Below are 17,706 nucleotides of genomic sequence, written 5' to 3'. Positions count from 1 at the left end.
TCTAGGAATGGAATTGCTGGATCAATGCTTTATCCATATTTAATATTTTGAGTCTCTCACTTTTTTCCATAGACATTGGATTAGTATAACAGTTTATAGATAATTTTCTCATGTACACTTGGATAATTCTCTCTCTCTATATATATATGTATATATATGTTTAAATATATACATATATATTTGGTTTTTGGGTCACACTGGCAGTGCTTAGAGGTTATTCCTGGCTCTATGCTCAGAAATAGCCCCTGGCAGGCACAGGGGACCATATGAATGCCGGGATTCGAATTACTGTCCTTCTGCATGAAAGGCAAACACCTTACTCCATGCTATATCTCCGGCCCCTGGATAATTCAATATTGAAGTGGTTATAAAAAAAACTTTTGCTGATCAGAGGAAGACTCTGTTGTAGAATTGGTGACACTTCTACTTGGATAATCCATTCTCTACTTCCTAGAGAACAGCTTAAAACTTTACAATTGGATAGAGGCCCTGAGAGTGGGGATTATGAAAATGTAGTTTACGGTAACTTTTTCCATGAGACATTTAATTAACTATGAAAGTTACATACTTCGTGTTTTCTGAACTAAGGATAATTTAACAGTTGTTTTCCCCTGTTTTTTGGTTCCTCATTTAAGGATCTAACCAATCACAATTTGAAAATTTATGCCAATGGCTATGCTTGCAATGATTCTATTCTGTATATGTATAGACTACTTTTCTTTTCATTATTCATAAACAAAAATATTTATGGTACATTGACTTTGTATTAGTAATATAAGTAATCTAAATATGATTTAAATTATTTAATGGATTATGATACATTTTATGCAATATCATATCATATTTTATTTAAAGATTAACTACCCTTAGATTTTAGTATTCACAGTGTCCTGGAAACAAATTCCTACAGACACTGAGGAAACATTTCTGTTTTAAAATCAGGCACTGTGCTACAACTATGTGTCTTTGTGTATAGAATTATTTGCTTATTGTTGTAAGTTGGCTAAATATTTATATTTGGTGATTTTCATAGAATTATTTACCATTTGATTTATTTAAAGCATTGTGATTTCTAAAGGTATTCTCAGTTGATTTTTAGACATACGGTGTTTCAGCACCAATCCCACCACCAGTGGTGGTGGATTCACCAATGTTCCCAGAGTCTAGCCCAGGTCATCACTCCCCTGACCCAGACTACTATCATAATGAGCCCGTTTTTAAATTTGGTTGTTGAGTTTGGTTCTTATAATTTCATTGTTATTGACTCCATATATTTGGATATTTAATTCTGTTCTTTCTTTTTTTTTTAACTTTTTTTCTTTATTTAAACATCTTGATTACAAACACGATTGTGATTAGTTTCAGTCATGTAAAGAACACCCCCCGTCACCAGTGCAACATTTCCACCACCAATGTCCCAAATCTCCCTCCATCCCACCCCACCCCCATCTGTACTCTAGACAGGCTTTTCAGTTCCTTCATACATTCACATGATTATGGTAGTTCTCTGTGTAGTTATTTCTATAACTGCACTCACCACTCTTTGTGGTGAGCTTCATGAAGTGAGCTGGGAGTTCCAGCCCTCCTTCTGAGGATTGTTGCAAAAATAACTTTTATTTTTCTTAAAACCCATAGATGAGTGAGACTATTCTGCATCTCTCTCTCTCTCTCCCTTTGACTTCTTTCTTTCTTTCTTTTTTCTTTTTTTTTTTTTTTTTTGTGGTTTTTGGGTCCACCCGGCAGTGCTCAGGGGTTATTCCTGGCTCCATGCTCAGAAATTGCTCCTGGCAGGCACAGGGGACCATATGGGACGCCGGGATTCGAACCAATGACCTTCTGCATGAAAGGCAAATGCCTTACCTCCATGCTATCTCTTCGGCCCCTCCTTTGACTTATTTCACTCAGCATGATAGATTCCATGTACATCCATGTATAGGAAAATGTCATGACTTCATCTCTCTTGACGGCTGCATAATATTCCATTGTGTATATGTACTATAGTTTTTTTAGCCATTCGTCTGTTGAAGGGCATCTTGGTTGTTTCCAGAGCCTTAACACTACAAATGCACCTTAGTCTTCTTGATCCTGTCCTCCATTATCTCATATCTCTCTTTCTCTTCCTCCACTCAATTTCTTTTTTTTTCTTTAGTATACTCTGGGTTCAAGAATGTTTTAGACAACCTCCATTTAAACCATTGCATTTCTTCATGCAGTTATTCTAAATTCCATCCCAAAAATGTTATCACTCTTTATCTTCCTGGCTTATTTTATTTGACATAATATCTTCCAGTTCCATCCATGTTGCAGTCAATTCCATGATTGCATTATTCATTACAGCTATGTAGTAATTACACTGTATATCTGTAGCACAACTTTATGATACACTCATATTTTTGCATATCCAGATGATTTCAATTCTTAGCTATTTTACTGAGTGCTGTTATAAATAGAGGTTTGCATTGTACTTTTGAGTGGATGTTTTTCTTTTCTGAAGAGAGATCCCCTAAAGTGAAATTATTGGGTCATATGAAAAAGCTAGATTTTGGGTTTATGGAGAAACCTCCATACTATTTTCCACAGGGATTGAACCGTACAGTATCCCCACCAGCAATGGATGAGAATTCCTTTTTCTTCACATTTCTGCAAACACAAATTGTTCCCAGTTTTGTTATGTGATTTGTTTGTTTTGATCTTTGATTTGTTTTGATACATTTCATTCTCACTGAAGATGACATCTTATTGTTGTCTGAATTTTGATTTCTTGTATGATAAGTGATGATGAGCATTTTTCTATGTGCTTGTGACCATCTGTTGGTCTGCCTTGTACAGGTATCTTTTCATTTGCTCTCCCCAATTTTGATGGAGTTTTTAGGTTTTGGGAGTTAACCATTTTGGTACTTTGTATATTTTATATAGCACCCCTTTATCTGATGTGTTAAATGTAAATATTTTCTCCCTCTCAACTGTTTTTTTTTTTTGTTTAGCCTGTTTTTCTTTAGCCAAACAGACATTTTAGTTTGATGTAACGCCTTTGCCATTGGCATTTTATTGCCTTTGCCATTGGCATCATATCATAAAAGATTGCTTTGAGGTCTAGGTCTTAGAGTGTTCTGTCTATGTTTTCCTTTATAGTACTTTATAGTTTCGGATTTGTGCTCAAGGTCCACTTTGTGTTGATTTTTGTATAATGTGTGAGATATGGATTCAGCTTTAATTTCTTGACTGTGGTTATCCAGTTGTTCCAACATCATTTGTTGAAGAGATGGTCTTTCTTCCATTTTATGTTCTCTGCTCCTTTGTCAAAAATTAGTTGACCATATAGTTGAGTATTTATCATTGGAGATTCTATTATAATCCATTGGTTTGAAAGTCTGTATTTGTTCCAATACCATGCTGTGATGATCTCTATGGCATTGTAGTAAGACTTCAAGTTAGATAATGAGATAACTCCTAGTATATTTTCTTTCAGTATGGTTTTGGGTATCTGGGGTGTCTTATGTTTGTACATACATTTTATAATTGGCTGTTCTAAGTCCTTGAAGAATGTTATCTGAATGTGAATAGGGGGGTTGCATTGAATCTATATAGTAGTTTAGGTAAGGTGGTCATTTTGATAATATTGATTCTTGTGGTCCATGAGCATGAAATATTTCCCTATTTCCTTAGGACTTCAATTTCTTAAGTGTTTTAAAATTTTCATGATATAGGTTTCTGAACTCTTTTTACTGAAATTGATTTCTAGTTACTTATTGGTTTTTGACACTATCTTTAATGGGATAGACTTTTTGATCTCTTTCTCTTTTATGTCATTTTTTATTGATTTATTGGGCTACACCCAGCAACACTCAGGGGTTACTCCTGGTTCTGCTCTCAGAAATCGCTTGTAGCTGGAGATCAAACCGAGTCTGTCCTGGGTCATCTGCATGCAAGGCAAATGCCCTACTGCTGTGCTACTGTGCTCTGGTCCTTATGTCATTATTTTTGTATAAAGGAATGCAATAGGTTTCTGTATATTGACTTTGTAGCTGGCCACTTTGCTATATTGGTTATTTGTTTCTAGGATCTTTTTTGTGGTCTCTTTAGGGTCTTCAGTGTATATGATCATATCATCTGTAAATAGACATAGTTTGACTTCCTCTTTCCCAATTTGGGTCCCTTTGATTTCCTTCTCTTGCCTGATTGCTGTTCCTAAGATTTCTAATACTATGTTGAATGAGAGTGGACACAATGGACATTCTTGTCTTTTTTTTTTCAGGAAATATCAGCTTTATTTATACCCTAGCCAACATGTGTGGCTTCTTTTTTTATAATTATCTTTATTTAAACACCGTGATTACAAATATGATTATAGCTGTATGATTACAGTCATGTAAAGAACACCCCACCTTCACCAGTGCAACATTCCCACCACCTATTTCCCAGATCTCCCTCCTCCCCACACCCCCACACCTGTACTCAAGACAGGCTTTCTACTTCCCTCATTCATTCACATTGTTATGATAGTTTTCAGTGTAGTCATCTCTCCAACTGCACTCATCACTCTGTGTGATGAGCTTCATGTCTTGAGCTGCACCTACCAGCCCTCATCTCTCTTGTCTCTGAGATACTGTTAAAAATGTCTTTCATTTTTCTTAAAGCCCATAGATGAGTGAAACCATTCTGCATCTTTCTCCCTCTGACTTACTTCACTCAGCATAATAGATTCCATGTACATCCATGTATAGGAAAATTTCATGACTTCATCTCTCCTGATGGCTGCATAGTATTCCATTGTGTATATGTTCCACAGTTTCTTTAGCCATTTGTCTGTTGAAGGGCATCTTGGTTGTTTCTAGAGTCTGGCTATTGTAAATAGCGCTGCAATGAATATAGGAGTAAGGAAGGGATTTTTGTATTGTATTTTTGTGTTCCTCGGGTATATTCCTAGGAGTGGTATAGCTGGATCTTATGGAAGCTCAATTTCCAGTTTGTGAAGGAATCTCCATATCACGTTCCATAAAGGTTGTACTAGACGGCATTCCCACCAGCAGTGAAAAAGAGTTCCTTTCTCTCCACATCCCCGCCAGCACTGCTTGTTTTCCTTTTTTGTGATTTGTGCCAATCTCAGTGGCGTGAGGTGGTACCCCATAGTAGTTTTGATTTGCATCTCCCTGACGATTAGTGATGTTGAGCATCTTTTCATGGGCCTTTTGGCCATTTGCCTTTCTTCTTTTTCAAAGTGTCTGTTCATTTCTTCTCCCCATTTTTTGATGGGTTTAGTTGTTTTTTTCTTGTATAGTTCTGTCAGTACCTTGTAAATTTTGGATATTAGCCCTTTATCTGATGAGTATTGGGTGAATAATTTCTCCCACTCAGTGGGTGGCCTTTGTATTCTGGGCACTATTTCCTTTGAGATGCAGAAGCTTCTCAGCTTAATATAGTCCCATCTGTTTATCTCTGCTTCCACTTGTTTGGAAAGTGCTGTCTCCTCCTTAAAGATGCCCTTAGTCTCAATGTCCTGGAGTGTTTCACCTACATGTTTTTCTATATACCTTATAGTTTCAGTTCTGATATCAAGGTCTTTAATCCATTTGGATTTAACCTTTGTACATGGTGTTAGCTGGGGGTCTGAGTTCACTTTTTTGCAAGTGGCTAACCAGTTGTGCGAGTCTGGCTATTGTAAATAGCGCTGCAGACATTCTTGTCCTGTGCTTGACCTCAATGGGAATGCTTTCAGTTTTTCACCAATAAATCAATATTGTTTATAGAGCTTTTAATAGACAGCTGTTATTTACCACTATTTTGCTGAGGGTTTTAATCATGAATGGGTTTTGGATCTTGTCAAATGCTCTCTGAATCAATTGATATGCATATTGATTTTTATATATTTTTTACTGACACAGTTAAATACAGTTAATTGATTTGATTATATTAATTAAACCATTTTTGCATCCCTGGGATAAATCTCTTTTGATCATGATGTATACATTTTTTGATGAGCTGTTGGATTGTTTGCTAATATTTCATTGAGAATTTTTTGCATTAATGTTCATCAGTAAGATTGATCTGTAGTTTCTTCTCTTAGCACTACATCTGTCAGCTTTGATAATCAGTATAATCAGCTTTATAGAAAGCTTTGAGAGGGTTCCCATCTTTTTGATACTTTGGAAGTGTTTAAGAATCAATGACAGCAATTCTTTTCTGAATGGTTGTTAAAACTCACCCACAAATCTATCTGGACCCAGAATTTTATTCTTGGGAAAATTATTAATTTGTGTAAATTTTCTTGCTTGTGATTGGCTTGATTACGCTCTCTACTTTCTCTTTATTCAATTTTGGGAAAATATGATTCCAGAAATTTGTCCATTTCTTTTTTTTTTTTTCTTTTTGGTTTTTGGGCCACACCTGGTGGTGCTCAAGGGTTACTCCTGGCTGTCTGCTCAGAAATAGCTCCTGTCAGGCACGGGGGACCATATGGGACGCCGGGATTCGAACCAACCACCTTAGGTCCTGGATTGGCTGCTTGCAAGACAAACATCGCTGTGCTATCTCTCCAGCCCCTGTCCACTTCTTTTAGATTCTAGAAATAGTAAATTTCTTCTAGGACTTCATCTGGATTCTTTTGGGTTCTAGAAATTTGTCCATTTCTTCTAGCTTAACAGAATACAGTTGTTCATAGTAAGCTCTATGATATCTTAGATTTCTAGAGGTACTGTTGCAATTTCTCCCCTTTCATTTCTGATCCATTCTTTAACTTGTTCACTTTTCTTCCTTTTGAATCTTGCCAATGAGTTGCATATCTTGTTTATTCTTTTTAAAAAAAATATCAGGTCCTGGTTGCATTGATTCTTTGTATTATTTTTTTTGGCTTCTATATAATTTATTTCTGCTCTTATTTTATTATTTCCTCTACTTATCTTTGAGTTCTTTCTTGTTGGTTTTCTAGATATTTAAGTTTGTAGATTTTTCTTTTTTTCTTATGTAGGCCTGATTTGCTATGAGTTTTCCCCAAATTATTTCTTTTCCTATTACTTTGCCTAGTATTTTAGTCTGAATAAAAACACCAGGAAACTTTTTTTTAAAATGTCATTGATCTTTTACTGATCTCATTTTCTTTTAGATATTGTCAGATGCAACACAGCCTCTTGAGAGTCAGAATTTTTCTGCAGTGGTGAGAGATGTAAGTTATAAAATACTGTCTTTCCACCATCATTTTCTTTCTGCCTCTCACTTTCCTTTTCTCTTTTTTTTTTTTATAAATCTCCATTACTATCTCTTTATTAGTCATGAGTCCATGTTTGTAGAACTAAAATGTGGATACTAAAGAAATGTCTTGTGTCATATACATTTAGGCAGTGATTACATCCAATGGTATATTGACTGATAAGTATAAATATATCCAGAAACTCCGAGAGAGCAGGTAAGCATTATTCTTATTTTGGATCTGATGATTTTTTAAATGCTTCAATGTGAGTTCATATTAGATATATGCAGTATATACATTTTGAAAATATCTGTAAATACAGAAAATTCAAGCAAGGTGAATTACTAAAACCAAAGTGAATTATGAATTCCTGAAAAATATTGTGTCATCATTTTGGTTCTCTAATATACTTTGAGACTGGTAAGTGAGCTCAAGATATTATCCTTTGGATAACTTTTTGCTAATTTTATACCATTTTGTATATTTTTATGTCTCACTTATTTTCTGAAAAGGACATGAGTACAACTATCTTTCCGGTGGTGCTTTCACTCTTGTTCATAGCTGAGAACTTGGATTCTGCTTTGTTATGCAATATGTGGGAAAGTGGGCTAGTGGTTAGAGATTAAGAAAATCATTGGGAAAAGATAAGGTCAAAGGTTTATTTTGGCTGGGGATTCTTATTTGGAAAGTAAGAATTACCTAATGGTAATGTGGAAAAACTACATGAGTATAATTTTCTTGTCCATGTAAGAACTTGTTTTCTAAATTACCTTTACTACTCAATGTTTGAAAACATTGATATTTCCTTAAATATTCCAATCCTCTTCAGCACATAGCATTTGATATTTGTTGATATCAAAGTCATAAGTCATAGTTAACGAAGCAACCCAGGTACTGACTTTTTAGAAATTTATATAGGAAAGTTAAACAAAAACTAATATACTCACTTGATAATTTTCCATTGCTCTGCTTAGAAGGAGATAAGAGTTCTGCCAAAAGAAATGTTAGCTTTCTCATAGTTATTTTGTTTGTAATAAATATTAACATGTTAGTGAATAAATATTCTGGGCATAGATAGATAATTATACATAATTAACTATAGTTAGCTATTTAAAATCATTAAAAAGCTCTTCAAAGGGAAACTTGATATGTGTTTGTTTTTTACAAACAGCATATTTTTTTGGTTCTCACTAGCTGTTAATAGCTTAAAACATTAATCTTAAATTTGTGTCTGGCAGGCCCAGTCATGACAATATCATCACTTTTGTACACCAAATTTAATGTAGCAACAAGTTCTGATGTCTCCAGTTGCCAAGACTTTTTGTTCTCTTTTTAGGTTGAATTTTGTGCAAAAACTAATAATGGGGGCCGGAGTGGTGGCATAGGCAGTAGGGCATTAGCCTTGCATGCTCTAACCTAGGACGGACCGCTGTTTGATTCCCCTGGTGTCCCATATGGTCCACCAAGCCAGGGGCAATTTCTGAGTGCAGAGCTAGGAGTCACCCCTGAGTGTCACCGGGTGTGGCCCAAAAACCAAAAAAAACCCAACCAACTAACCAACCAAACATAAAACAGCAAAATTTCCCCCAAAAACTGCATTTTAAAAATATTGTAGTTTATGCAACATGGTTATAATAGCATATTAAGAATATTCATGGTTTTGATGAACTTAATTTCACCACCACTAGTGAACAAGGCCCTCCAAAGCCTGCATTTTGATAAGAAATTTTATCCAGATACCTGTCTTATTCTTACAGTCTCTTCATTGTTTAGCACAGTTATTTGATCTGGAGTGTGGCATTTGGGGTTACAAATGGGGTGGATTTATGAAAATCTAGGAGTGAATTTTAAGACATTTATTTTGAATATTTTCTTTTTTGGACATTAAAGTAAGTATTATAGTTATACACACTATAGAAATTGCTAGAAAAGATAAATAATGGTCAAAAATGATAATTCTTTCTATGGGGAGGAGGATATAAGTTGTAGGTGGAGGATTAGGATGGGGATGATATTTAAAGGAGTTCTTGCCTCATCAAAATTGTGTTTTGAAGATTGAGAAGAACAGAAAAAGTTTATACTTACACTTACATTTTTTATTTATAAAAAATGAAAATATTAAAACTTGGGAGAAATCAAGGCCTCAAAAATTTCAACAGTATAATTTGCTGCTGAAGTTCCTGGCAATAGATCATGCCTGTTGTTTCATATTGGTATCTGGGCATGGACTCAAAAGACTTTTAATATGTACCTTCTATATCTTAGACAAAATGTGCTGAATATTAATGAACTTATGAAGATACATAGAACTTGGTCACTTTCTTGGAGTTTCTAATTTATAGGACACAATAACCTATCAAGAATAACCTAAATAACTTAAAAAATTAAAATATTGACAAGTATTCATCATGGATTTTCTACACTACATGCATAGCATTTGCTATTCAAAAATCCTGATTTTAACTTTTCTTAAGTGACCCTCAATGTAAATGGCAAATCATTGTAGATCATTATGATCTATTCTTTATATTATTTTCTTTTTGATTTGTTGTGGAATGTTTATGGCTTCTAATGCAAATTCCTAAAATTATTTTGTACCACTTTCCTTAGAAGAAAGAAGCATGAAACCATGTTACTGCTCATGAATAACTGAGTAGTGAGTAGCTCAGCATCGAACTTCACTATCTATTGAGAATTCATGAGACTATATGGCCAAACATTTAAGAGATACTAGGGTTGGTTGTTCATTGTAGAAAATGTAAGATAACAAAATAAAACAGCTGATATAACAAACTCCTTTTGAGGTTCCTATTATAAGAGAAATGATTGCTTAGTAAGATCTTTTTATTCAATAACTTTTCATAAATTACCTCTTCTTTTTTTTTTTCAATAGGGAACATACACAATCATTTTCAACGAGCACCAAAAAAAAGGTCTTGGTTCTTGGAACTGGCTATGTCTCTGAGCCTGTGTTGGAATACCTGTCAAGAGATAAAAATATAGAAATAACAGTAGGTAAGTAAGTTCAAATTTTTGAGAGATTCGAGAATTTTGATTTCAAACCTGTCTTTTCTTTGAACTTTGTATGATTTTTATTTCTAATGCAGAAAATTATTTTAAGATATGAATTTACTCTGAGTTGTGGAAAAATGTAAAATTTTTGACATTTTAACTCTTTTAAATAGGTTCTGACATGAAGAATCAAATTGAACAGTTAAGAAAGAAGTACAATATTACTCCAGTTAGTATGAACATTGGTAAACAAGAAGAGAAATTGGGTTCCTTGGTGGCAGCGCAGGATCTTGTCATTAGGTATTTGGAAAAATCATTATCATGCATTTTGATGTTATGTATCCTTCCTAGTTTTTTCTCTTTCTTTTCTTCTTTTTTCTAAGTAAACATTTCAATTGAAATGTACTTGTAAAAAATAAATTTGTCATCAGTGAACAATGGATTTTCATAAAATGAATACACCATGTAACCATCATTATATCCAGAAACAGAATATAGTGACTTCCTAGAAGCTTTCTCTTTGTTTCTTTCCCTTTCTTAGAGTATTACCAATGGCACTGCTGGCTTTAAGCACACAGATTAAATTTTGCTGGCTTTAACCCTGTATAACTGTGACTATTCAATATATCCTTATCTTGTGTTTTCCCTTTTATATTAAGTGTGGTTAGTCATTTTTGATTGTGCTGTTGCCTAAATGAATAGTTGAGATTCATTTGTTCTTGTTGCTGTGTAATAATCCATTGTGTGAAAATATTATCCATTAGACAATTGGGAGTTGTATAAACTATTTACTAACTTTTCCTTTTATAAATTGACTTCTCTGAATATTTTAGTTACTATTCTTTGGTTACCAAATCACACATATATCTATTGTTTTTATTTAAGTAGAATTGCTAATTTCTGAGGTTTTCATGCTTCATGTATTTTGGCAGTTAATTTTCACTTGTATTTATAAGCCTTAATGAGAGTGAGTAGATTCTTTAGCCTTTTCATCATTTTCAATTTTGACTTTAAATGGATCTTGCAATATAGTATTTATTGCTATCTAATAAAAAATGTGAATCTTGGGGTTGGAGAGTTAGCATAGCCGTGTTTGCCTTGCAAGCAGCCGATCCAGGACCTAAGGTGGTTGGTTCAAATCCCAGCGTCCCATATGGTCCCCTGTGCCTGCCAGGAGCTATTTCTGAGCAGATAGCCAGGAGTAACCCCTGAGCACCGCCGGGTGTGGCCCAAAAACAAAAACAAAAAACAAACAAAAAATGTGGATCTTGTACATATAAGACTAAATGAGAACCAGTGTAGAATTAAACTAGGTTATATTTGAAGAGGTTCTCAATTGATGTTTAGAGGACCCCAACATTACACCCAGTGATACTTGGCAAACTGGGTAAGTGGTTCAGTGCTTGAGTTAAGAAGGCTAAAACATTGATTTTGGTGAGGTATATGTGTACACAATTTTGTTTCACTTGTTAATGAATTAACTATTCTGAGGAATAGTAACAGAAAACTGTTTTCTCTAGTTCTATTTTATGTCAAAGAGAAAAATATGAATAATGGATAAGAAAAAAGATAATGGGGCCCGGAGAGATAGCACAGCTGTGTTTGCCTTGCAAGCAGCCCATCCAGGACCAAAGGTGGTTGGTTCGAATCCCGGTGTCCCACATGGTCCCCTGTGCCTGCCAGGAGCTATTTCTGAGCAGACAGCCAGGAGTAACCCCTGAGCACCGCCGGGTGTGGCCCAAAAACCAAAAACCAAAAAAAAAAAAAAAAAGAAAAAAGATAATGTATAATGTTCATTTATATTTGTATTTTCACTAGTACTATGTAGATGATCAAATTGGCAACGAATTAGTACAACTTAAATATAGCTATGCTATTGACAAGGTGTTTTTCCCTTGCCCATAGCATAATTTTTTAAAATTTGTAATAACATTTACATAAACTCATTTTGTATAATCATGTAACTAAATAAAAAATCAAGTTCAGATTTTTAAAAAAATCAAACTTGAGTTTTGAGTGCAGCTTCTTTTTTTTTTTTTTTGATATATAAGTACTTTGATAATTTTATAGCAATCACTGGCATTGAGGCTTATCTTCTTCATGCAAAGAAAAGCAACTTTCTCTTAATAGGGTTCCTAGAGAGAAAATATAGCAATATAGAGGTGAGTGGAATAAATTCCCCAAAAATGTTATAGAGAAACTGCTAGATACAAGTAGAGGAAGGAGATTTGACTGGAAATCTGGGAAAGCTTCTTGAAGGAGACACATTTTCAGACATATTTTTTGAACTGAATAAATTCTTTAATTGAATCACCACCAGATACAGTTGCAAAGTTGTTTATGATTGAGTTTCAGTCATACAATGTACAACATGGATTCCTTCACTAGTGAACATTTCATGCTACCGGTGTCCCTAGTTCTTCTCTCTCCACTCCTTTGGCTCTACGTCTTCTCTCTCTCTCTCTCTCTCTCTCTCTCTCTCTCTCTCTCTCTCTCTCTCTCTCTCTCTCTCTCTCTCTCTCTCTCTCTCTCTCTCTCTTTCTCTCTCTCTCTCTCATCCTTTTTTCTTTTTAGACTCTGTGGTGATTTAGACATTTTTTGTTTGTTTATTTGTTTGGGGCCACAATCTGTTGCACTCAGAGGTTACTCCTGGCCCTGTAGTCAGAAATCATTCCTGGCAGGCTCGGATGCCCATATGGGATGGTGGGGATCAAACTGGGATTGACCACATGTAGGGCAAATGCCTTACCCACTGTGCTATTCCTTTGGCCTTAGATTCAGACATATCTTAAAGGAAGGTTATAGCTTAGATGCCATGTGGCTGGAGGAAGACACGTAGTAGAAGACACACTTAGAGTCAAGTTAGAAATTACAGTAGCTTCTTTGACTGTCATATATGGTTGATGGAGTGATTGGGGGGAAGAAACGGATCATTATTGCAAGGATGTGTTAATCTGATTATTTCGGGATTAAACTTTAGTCCAATTTGAGGTACACTGGAAACTGGGATTGAAAAGAAAACTTCTCTGGGCCCGGAGAGATAGCACAGCGGCGTTTGCCTTGCAAGCAGCCGATCCAGGACCAAAGGTGGTTGGTTCGAATCCCGGTGTCCCATATGGTCCCCCGTGCCTGCCAGGAGCTATTTCTGAGCAGACAGCCAGGAGTAACCCCTGAGCACCGCTGGGTTGTGGCCCAAAAACCAAAAAAAAAAAAAAAAAAAGAAAACTTCTCATTAATTTCTCTCTTTACCTTTAAGCTTGTTGCCTTATGTATTGCATCCTATTGTGGCCAAGGCATGCATTGCAAACAAAGTTAATATGATAACTGCGAGTTATATCACACCGCCACTGAAAGAATTACAAAAGAGGTAAGGGTCACTCATTTTCAATAAAATAGCATTTAAAATTTTTTATAATCAACATTTATGTTATTTTTTCTCACCTGATACAGTGTGGAAGAGGCTGGCATCACAGTCATTGGTGAATTGGGATTGGATCCTGGTCTTGATCATATGCTGGCAATGGAAACAATAGATAAAGCCAAAGAAGTAGGAGCCACGGTAAGCACAACTCACATCCAAAAAACTGTCTTGGGGCCGAAGAGATAGCATGGATGTAGGGCATTTGGCTTGCATGCAGAGGACATTGTTTGAAATCCCGGCATCCCATTTGGTACCCTGAGCCTGCCAGGAGCGAATTCTGAGAGTAGAGCCAGGAGAACCCTGAGAGCTGCTGGGTGTAACCAAAAGCAAAAACAAAAAAGCAAAACAAAAAAACCCCACCTATCTATTTAGAAAACCATCAAAGATCCAGATTCTTGTATGCAAAAATATTTAAAAAATTTGAATAAGGATACTATAATTCATATGTTGACTACAAAATTAAGTAGAAGTTGTAACTCTTGGAGCTAGAGAAATAACTTAATGGACTGGTGTCTATGCTTTGTGTGAAAAGAATCCCAATTCAGTCCTGGCACTGAATAGATCCTCTGAACACCACCAGGAGTGAATCCTGAGCGATGAGTTGGGATTAGCCCCTAAGCATTACCATGTGTGACCCCTAAACCAGAAATAAATAAATATATAATTACAACTAGAAAATACATGGCGAAACAAATGTCCAAGTTTTAGACTGTTTAGAGAAATAGGCTCAATTAAATATTTTTAAATTAATATAATAATTAATTTAGACTGACATGAATAAAGCTTATTTTATTAAGCTTTGACTTCTTTTTTGGTTTTTGGGGTCACACCTGGTGATGCTCAGGGATTACTCCTGGCTATGCGCTCAGAGACCGCTCCTGGCTCAGGGGACCAAATGGGAAGCCAGGGATCGAACCCAGGTCCGTTCTGGGTCAGTGGCGTGCAAGACAAATGCCCTACTGCTGTGCCATTGCTCCGGCCCCTGTAAAACATTTTGAATATAATTAATATTTTGGCATATTACCTATTGTCTTCTATATAGGGATTATTAGTTATAAAAGGTTTATGAACATGATAAAATGTTTTATAGCATATATATATGGATGTATATACATATATGTTTATGTATACATGTATGTATAAAATATAAACAATGAATTCTAAAGTGAGGAGCAGCTAATGAAGTAGAATTGTATTAATAGTTGAATTTTTAGCTTTACAAATATAAATTATATGCTTAAATTTTTAAATACATATTTATATATTTAAATTAACTGACTTATTCAAATCGCATGTGGCTTCAAGAATGATCGTGAAAGCCTCAATAACTTAGATAGAAAAAATTTTCAAGTTTTCCTCATGTTTTTACTACACTGATTCATTATTTTTCCTAATTCTTTACTTCTCATTAATATTGCTTCTTTAATTTGCAGATTGAATCTTATATTTCCTACTGTGGTGGACTTCCAGCCCCTGAACATTCAAATAATCCCTTGAGATATAAATTTAGTTGGAGTCCAGTGGGAGTTTTGATGAATATCATGCAGTCTGCTACATATCTGCTCAATGGCAAGGTAAAGGAATATCCTAAATTTTTAAAGATACTAATCTGTAGTAACTGTCAGTAGAAAGCCACCTGATACCAAGTGCCTTAAGAGGCTGCACTGCTGGTATTCCATTCTCTCCTGCCTCTGTGTTTTTTAGGATACTTCTTTTTCACTTTGTATGGCCTCCTTGCCATTCCAGCCAAGCCTGTCTCATGCTTTCCTTTTTCTTTACCCTCTTGCACATTCCTTGTGCAACTTGAAAACTCATGTATTTACATCTTTTTTTTTTTTTTTTGGTTTTGGGGCCATACCTGGAGGCACTGAAGGGTTACTGTTGGCTCTGTACTCAGATAACACTCTTGGGAGGCTCAGGGGACCATATGGGATGCTGGGAATTGAACCCAGGTCTGTCTCAGGTCCTCTGAGCTCAAGTCAAATGCCCTACCGCTGTGATATTGCTCCAATCCCTCATGTATTCACTTCTGCATATATAAATATGCATAATCTTTGGGTGTATTTTAACATGAAAAAAACATTATTTTATTTTAGGGGACATACCTGGCAGTACTCAGGCCTATTACTAGTTGTGTTTGGGGAACTCAGGCCTCTAGTATGTAATTTATGCATCCAACCCATTGAGCAACCTTTAACCTAAGCACGGAGAACACTTACTGAGTCCCTACCATGTGATAACCTTGAGGCAAGTAGGCCAAGCAGTCACACTGCATAAAGTCTCTGACCTCACATCCAACATAGTTGAAATGGAAAGGCTACTGGAAAGGGGATTTCTTGAGTTATAGGAAGGAATTCAAGTGTCTTTCAAAGTATCTGTATACCAGAATATAGGAACTCTTTGAATTCAATCTTATTTTTATCTATTTACAATAATAACAACAGGCTTAATAAGGATAATGTCCTGCATCATTTTGTTGGGATTAAAACCTGGTTTCACTAACAACAGAGCCTTTTCCTTTACCAGATTGCAACATCACAAAAATAAAATGAACACTAAGTTAGTTAGAAAAAGTGAAAATGATCCATTTGCGAGAAGTTCCAGGATATGCTCACCTGACACAGAAATACAGTGAAAGGACAATTGATTATACCTTAGTGAGAGAGGAACATTGGCAGGGATGAGATATTTACCACGAAGAGTAAAAAACCACTGGCTGGGGAAAGACATCCCTACTCTGGAGTATGCAAATGATACTTCCTATGTTTCTTATCAATTATTAAATCAGCCCCATCCAATGTCAGAAGGAGACAAAAGCATAAGAAATAAGCTAACTCAGCCTCAATTTAAGAGATAAGTGGAACAGCTGGTATCCAAACTAAACTATCTTTGCTGCATTCAAAGTTTATACTCTTACTTATAAGAAAACACAGTTATTTGGAACAAATATGCCTAAACTAAGTGCTCCTCTTTAAATATTATACCAGGCATATTCAACTCATCTTAATTCTGGAGAGAATGCTGAGTACATACAAATGAGCAAATGTGTTTTGTGAGATTATTCAGGGGACTGGAGAAAAAGTACATTGGGTAGGTTGCTTGACTTGCTTGTAGCTGTCCTGAGTTCAATCTCTAGCAACACTTATTATGCCCTGAGCCATGCTAGCAGTGACCTTGAGAACAGAGCTAGGAACAGATCTCAGTAAGTCCTGAGCATTTCCAGGTTTGGCCCCTTAAAAAGAGACAAAAACAAATGAAAGAAAAAAAACACCAAATCCAAAGTAAAACAAAACAGAGTTTATTCAAGGGATAAAGAAATTATTCAGGGACTAAGATATATGCCTACATGCACACTCTGGTTAAATCCCTGGCACCATATGGTTTCATTGAGCATTGACGCATTCTTTAAGGTCACCAGCATACTGGGTAGCACTTGTAATCCCTAATACCACATTGTCTAAGTCCCACATGGAAATATGGCCCAATGAACCCCTGTTTCCTGACCACCACTTGGAAAGATCCTTCACCCCCAATAATAGATAAAGGTTAATCCTGCAGCAGTATTATAAATTTTCAGTGTATCTTTGAATCTTGAATATAGTGACTGTTCAAAAGGAGTCAGGGAAAAGAATTTCTTTAGAAAGGTCAGACATTGTCTACTGTACGTAGAAGTGACGTTCACTGCCTGCACTCTGCTTTGGATTTACCAAGGGTGGTTTACAGAAAACTTCTAATGTGTATTTCTCATCACCAGTGATTTAAATATTGACCTATATTTAGGAATCATTTAAAAATTCCCCAACAGAATTTAATGTGAACTGAATTAGAAAATGAGTTAGTGATCAGAGGACCACACATATACTTAAAACGCTACTACACTATTGAGAAATGTGTCTTAGTTGAGAGAAAGATAAATTTGCATATTTTAGGGTATGAAACAGGCTCCCTAATTTTTAGTCTGAGTGATAACTTTCCTCAGAATAATCTCAAAGGCTGTGAAATTGGGCCTCACATTCCTAAGAGGTAATGGGAACATAATCCTCCAATTCTATACAATTTGGACCCTACACTTTTTATTATATGTCATTGC

General features: G+C 35.6%; 1 protein-coding gene across 1 annotated transcript in view; it reads left to right on the top strand.

Annotated features, from left to right (window-relative positions):
• AASS (aminoadipate-semialdehyde synthase) overlaps positions 1-17,706 on the top strand; it is a 73,640-nt gene that overhangs the window by 32,749 nt on the left and 23,185 nt on the right. The window contains exons 12-18 of the mRNA XM_049771090.1: positions 7,100-7,159; positions 7,332-7,399; positions 10,077-10,198; positions 10,369-10,495; positions 13,452-13,562; positions 13,646-13,754; positions 15,050-15,190. Coding sequence (XP_049627047.1) covers positions 7,100-7,159; positions 7,332-7,399; positions 10,077-10,198; positions 10,369-10,495; positions 13,452-13,562; positions 13,646-13,754; positions 15,050-15,190 — 738 coding nt within the window. The remainder of the gene's footprint in view (positions 1-7,099; positions 7,160-7,331; positions 7,400-10,076; positions 10,199-10,368; positions 10,496-13,451; positions 13,563-13,645; positions 13,755-15,049; positions 15,191-17,706) is intronic.

Source organism: Suncus etruscus, chromosome 1, assembly GCF_024139225.1.
Source record: "Suncus etruscus isolate mSunEtr1 chromosome 1, mSunEtr1.pri.cur, whole genome shotgun sequence".
In the NCBI taxonomy this organism is placed as follows: domain Eukaryota; kingdom Metazoa; phylum Chordata; class Mammalia; order Eulipotyphla; family Soricidae; genus Suncus; species Suncus etruscus.
The sequence above is the reverse complement of the archived record's forward strand: the minus strand, read 5'-3'. Positions and strand labels throughout refer to the sequence as shown.